The 5,485-nt window shown below is 44.8% G+C and overlaps 1 protein-coding gene across 1 annotated transcript; it reads right to left on the minus strand.

Annotated features, from left to right (window-relative positions):
* Positions 1 to 4,026: 4,026 nt before the first annotated feature.
* On the minus strand, positions 4,027 to 5,271 carry HPDL (4-hydroxyphenylpyruvate dioxygenase like). Its single transcript, XM_063118626.1, has one exon. The coding sequence runs from the start codon at positions 5,230 to 5,232 to the stop codon at positions 4,027 to 4,029; it is 1,206 nt and encodes a 401-aa protein (XP_062974696.1). The 5' UTR covers positions 5,233 to 5,271.
* Positions 5,272 to 5,485: the final 214 nt, after the last annotated feature.

Genomic DNA, 5,485 nt, shown 5'->3' on the forward strand with positions numbered 1-5,485 from the left:
GGAGATATTGTTAGTAGCAATTTAGTTCTGCCTGCTTGCCTAAATCACCTTTCTTTTCCACATTAGAGTGTTGAAAAGTAAATTTGCCTCCTTGATCCTTAAGTATATTGGTCAGTATCAAACTATAATAAATGAAAATGGCACTGGCAAAGAAACAAGATGGCCCCATTAAAAATGATCTGAGAACAAGGCAAACAAACATGTAATATTTGTGCAGTCCTTGGTTCAATTCTCACAATTGCCAGTATGTGTCACTTTACACATACATAAAATATATTGACTACTCCTTAGCACTCACAAACCCCACCTCCCAGCCCCCATGACCAAAAACAGTGGCTTGGTAATGTGTGTTGTAGGGTAACTATTCCACCTAAAGCAATTTCAAAAACTTATTAAGAATGTACCTAACTGGGAGCTGGCAAATAATCTTCTGTGTAAGGTACAACTAAACCACACCATCAGCTCTCCAAACTGAAGTAGCAACAAGTTCAAAACACGCAGCCTCACAGCAAGGAGATGGACTGTGCTCATTGTATATTATTAAGGCAAGACCCTTTATTCCCAACTCCAGGTTGGAGGCATTTGGAATAGATTAACAGACAGTGATTTCCAATGAATTCAGATCATTTACAATTCTGAGTGTGCTAAACTAAAAGAGAAATACAACGTTGTTCTTATACTTGGAACAGTTTGTTCTATTTAGGGTTACAAAATCACAAAGAAAGGTGCAAGGCTAGGAAGTTGTTCACCAAAGAAATAAACTGTTCTTCAGCTGAGCGGACTTAACTAAAACAACAAGTATAATGCTAAGTAGGCCTACAATAAGGAAATGGCTTATCACATCCAGTATTAAAAGAACAGTACATCGAACAAACAATGAGTAGTATTTAAATCGTGTTGAATAAATAGTAGTTTTTGCAGCTTTCCCATCACACTTCCAGATGCTTGGGATGCACAGGAGATACTTTTGAAGCTGAAGAATGTTAACAACCTAAACACTGCTAACCAATTCAGGTAACATTGTACAAAGACTTGGGCAGAGAGCCAGGCATAGTTTTGAGCACAAGGTGGGTTTCACATTATTGAATGTTGCTGCTTCCCTGTTCTGGGTGAACACTGGGCAAGCATCCACAAGACGCTACTCTTTTTTCATTTCGGGTTTCCCAAGAACCTTTGTCTCTGGGGGCCCAGATCCAAATAATAGTTATGTTCATATTTCCATACATTTTGTATATTTGTCTCACTTGTTCTAGCAGGAAGAAGTTTGTTGACGGAGATGTATGACTGCATTTCCAGCAGTATTAAACAAGCAAGACATGGTAAATGGGTTCCACCTAGCAAAAACATGTACTCAGTGGCCCCGTTCAGACAACATGCCAAACCATGCTGCTTAACCACAAAATGGTTAACAGAATGCATGAACCTTAATGCATTCCATTAACCATTTTGTGGTTAAGCAGCATGGTTTAGCGTGTTGTCTGAACGAGGCCACTGTTCATATTTGAACAGGAAAATGGTGGGAAGAGGTAGGTGTTTGAGATGGAGAAGATAGAAGTCTGTACAGTTTCCTAAATAACCCACAAATAGCATGTAGACCAGCTATTAATAGGACATCGGACATCAGAGCCATCAGTGCCCACTCCAGCTCCAGTGTCCTATAACAGCAGGTCTACATGCTATTTGTTAATATATAAATAACACATTAGTGCTTAAGTAAATAATCATACATTACTTACTAAGTAAAAGAAAACATTGGACCTTCTGTCAGTAAGGTCTAGCTTGCATTAGTCTTAAAGAGAACCCAAGGAGCTTCAGAATAAATAGGCTAAATACCACCCCTCCAGGAAATTATTGGGGCAAGTTTCAAACTAATCTAAAGCTTTCATTAGGAACATACTTTTGGAGTAATAATGAAGCACTATGACATAAGCTGATCTTGAATTATTTACCCTTCTCAGTACTGGGGGACTCAGTACTTTCTCATAGCCCAACTTTATGTGTAGAGCTGTTTGGGTCCACACAGCTAGAAGACCCCCAAATTGTTCCTTGTTACACTTGTCAAAGAGCTGCCATATTCCACACCAGGAGTGGCTAACAGACCATCCTCCCTGCCCATCTAACAGCTTGTTTTATGGAGTGTAAATGGGTAGAACCAGCATAGGAAGAATTAATGTTTTTCCATTTGGAGCACTGTAAACTGGGCAACAGAAATATTCTAAGCATGAAGATTGCTAGAGGTTTTAAGGTGGGAAAAGTAGAATTTCAGCAGAATGGATGACAATTGAAAATGATTCATTTGAAAGACAACTGACTTATTTCAGACTCTGTCTTCATGTTTCAAAGAAATGTAAGTATTTCCTGTGGACAAATTATTTGTTTTAAGATACCAGCATTTGCCCTATCTAGGGCAGAAATACATGCCATACCTTAAGGCCTCTCTGCATTTCAAAGCTAAGAGATATCAATGGCTCTGTTTGGACAACACAATAACCACCGGTGGTTTTATGAGTCAACAGTCAGCTGAATGGTTAACGGTTGGTAATTGTGTTGTCTATTGGGCAAAACCACCCCATGGTTGACTTTTTCTTCAAAAACAAACCACTGGAGAAATACAACCCGCTGCAGAGTTGACTAGTTGCACAACCAGTGGTTAGTGCGTTATCTGTTGGGCTCAGTGAACTATTTTGCAGGGTTGAGTGGACTATCTCGGCTGGCCACAGAGTTCCCAGGCAAGTGTGGCCAAACCTGCACCAGCCGCTCTGCTACAGCCAGCACAACTTTCAGAGGGTGCTGGGATAGCACTGGGAGGACTGAGAGAGGGCAGGGAGAGGAGTAAGGGCTGTATCAGTCAAATGCCGGGTTGACTATTAGTCCACTCAATGCCAGCACCAATCACTCCAGTTCTGTAGGAACATGTTGTGTGGGGAATACACACAAAATAACCATGAGTTGACTATTCCACCCACCACTGACTAATGTGTTGTCCAAACACAGCCGATGTCTAACTCAGTTGTTCACCCAACAACAGAAGTTTATATGTAACTTTTGAGGTGTGGTTGCTGTCGCAACACTTCTTTGCTATGTTCAGCTCCCAGCTCACATCAAAACTTTATAGACGTTCTGATAAGTGGCTCATCCTGACACCAACGTCTGCAGCTCTGATGCAGTGCTAATATGGGATGTACATAATCCAGGTCAGAATACTTGCAGGTTTTCAGCAGCACACATACCACAAAGCTAATATACACCATAAGCCTATGTTTTGTGTAATAGGATGTTTGAGCTCATGCTTCAGAAAGAGCTGACGTGAATCTCTGTTTATTTATTTATTTTATTTATTTAAGGATTTTTATGCCGCCGTTCAGCCAAAAAAGGCTCTCACGGCGGCTTACAAAAGTATTTCTTGACAGTCCCTGCCCACAGGCTTACAATCTAAAAGACATGACACAAAAGGAAAGGGGATGGGGAGGGAGGAGGAGGAGGGGGAAAAGGAAAGCAAACTCAGGCACTACAATCTTAGTTGTAAAGTTCAGCAGTTACAGTTGACAGCAAGAGGGAGGGGGCTCTCAGCTGGAGCTGGACCCAGGCACGGTGGAGAGGGGCCTGGCTGCTGCTTCCTCCCTCACTGGTGGCCTCTGCAGAGACAGTTGGCAGCAGGAGGGAGGGGGCTCTCAGCTGGAGTTGGACCCAGGCACGGTGGAGAGGGGCCTGGCTGCTGCTTCCTCCCTCACTGGTGGCCTCTGCAGAGACAGTTGGCAGCAGGAGGGAGGGGGCTCTCAGCTGGAGCTGGACCCAGGCACGGTGGAGAGGGGCCTGGCTGCTGCTTCCTCCCTCACTGGTGGCCTCTGCAGAGACAGTTGGCAGCAGGAGGGAGGGGGCTCTCAGCTGGAGTTGGACCCAGGCACGGTGGAGAAATGCCTGGCTGCTGCTTCCTCCCTCACTGGTGGCCTCTGCAGAGACAGTTGGCAGCAGGAGGGAGGGGGCTCTCAGCTGGAGCTGGACCCAGGCACGGTGGAGAGGGGCCTGTTAGTTCATGTGGTCCTGTATGGATTTCCAGAGAGCACGGACATTTCCCTCACCGAAGCCAGTGGCCCTGCATCGCTCTATGAGCTCCAGAAAAAAGGTCTCCTCTGTAAAGAGAGGCTCAGTGAAGATCTGCATCAGGTATGGCTTCTCATGAAAACCAGGGCCACTGTTGTCCCCTTGCCCACCAACCCCAGCATCCAGAAGGATACCATAGTCCTTCAAAAGCCGAATATCTTGCCCAGTTTGCTGTATCTCCTGTGTCTTATTTTTCTCACTGTAATATGATAAAGGCGGTTTGAAAAATTTTGCTCCAGACTTTACCATGGTGGCAGCCGTACTTATGATGTCTTTGGTGTAGAGCGCCACATGTTGGATGCCAGCTCCACCATGCTGCTTTAAGAAACTATCCACCTGGTTGTTCTTTTGCTCTGGCAGTGACTCAGCCAGAACAAATTTGCAGTCTTGATCACGTAGAGTCAAGCTATTCCTGTTGTACCTCATGGCAATAAGACGAAGGCCCACACCAGCCCCCTGGATTCTATAGCCTTCAGCAGGATCGTCTTCCTGGTGGATGAGGAAGCGCTGGAAACCAAAACAGTGCTTGTACCAATTCAGTACTGCTTGTGTATTACCTTGGGGACAAGCATAGGTGATATGGTCAAAATGTGTGACCTCCCCGGACTCCTGGAACTTCTTGGGGGCACACTCCACGATTTGGAATCCAGGCAGGAATGGTCCACGATACTGTGATCGATCAAGTAAAGTGTGAGTGACATTGCCCACAATAGATTTCACCACAGAGTAAGTGACACAGCCACCTTCATCTGCTACAGTGGTGGGGGGTATAAGGATCTGGCAGCCTCGTTCCTCTAGAATTTGGGAAACGACAGGTACATCCTCTGTCTCAAAGCAAACGTTGGAAGCTGTACTGACTGTATGCCTTAGGTCCACATCATACAGGATCCCTTTATCCTTGCAGTGGCTGGAAGATGATATAGGCAGAATGTCTTCCCCTACTGGCTTCAGCTTTTCATTGACAACGAAAACTGCATCCCCTCTTCGGACAGCCAGCTGCCTGCTTGAATCTGACACCCGTGTAGCAAATAACTCAAAGCCAAACTTGTCCACCAGGTTATTGACCAGCTGTTGCCCCCCAGGGACGTGGAACCCAATGTGGCACAACCCATTCAGAAGAGCAGACATCATGCAATTTCAAGGGGTGATTAGTTGCAACACACGGTTCTGCTGCTAAATCTATGGAAACAAAAAAAAAGCCAGCTCAGTGTTTGAGGAGGGAGGAAAAAGTAGAGGCTCTTCTGCTGCTGCTCCAGGAAAACTGTTGCAGAGCCAAACTACAGTTTACATTAATTGTGTAGCTTAGCCTGATCATTTTATTTACTGTAGTGAAACTATGTGCAGTACTAATTTGGACTGGGACCAGCATGCTCTAGGAGAGGAG

The sequence above is a fragment of the Elgaria multicarinata genome, chromosome 1 (assembly GCF_023053635.1).
Source record: "Elgaria multicarinata webbii isolate HBS135686 ecotype San Diego chromosome 1, rElgMul1.1.pri, whole genome shotgun sequence".
NCBI lineage: Eukaryota > Metazoa > Chordata > Lepidosauria > Squamata > Anguidae > Elgaria > Elgaria multicarinata.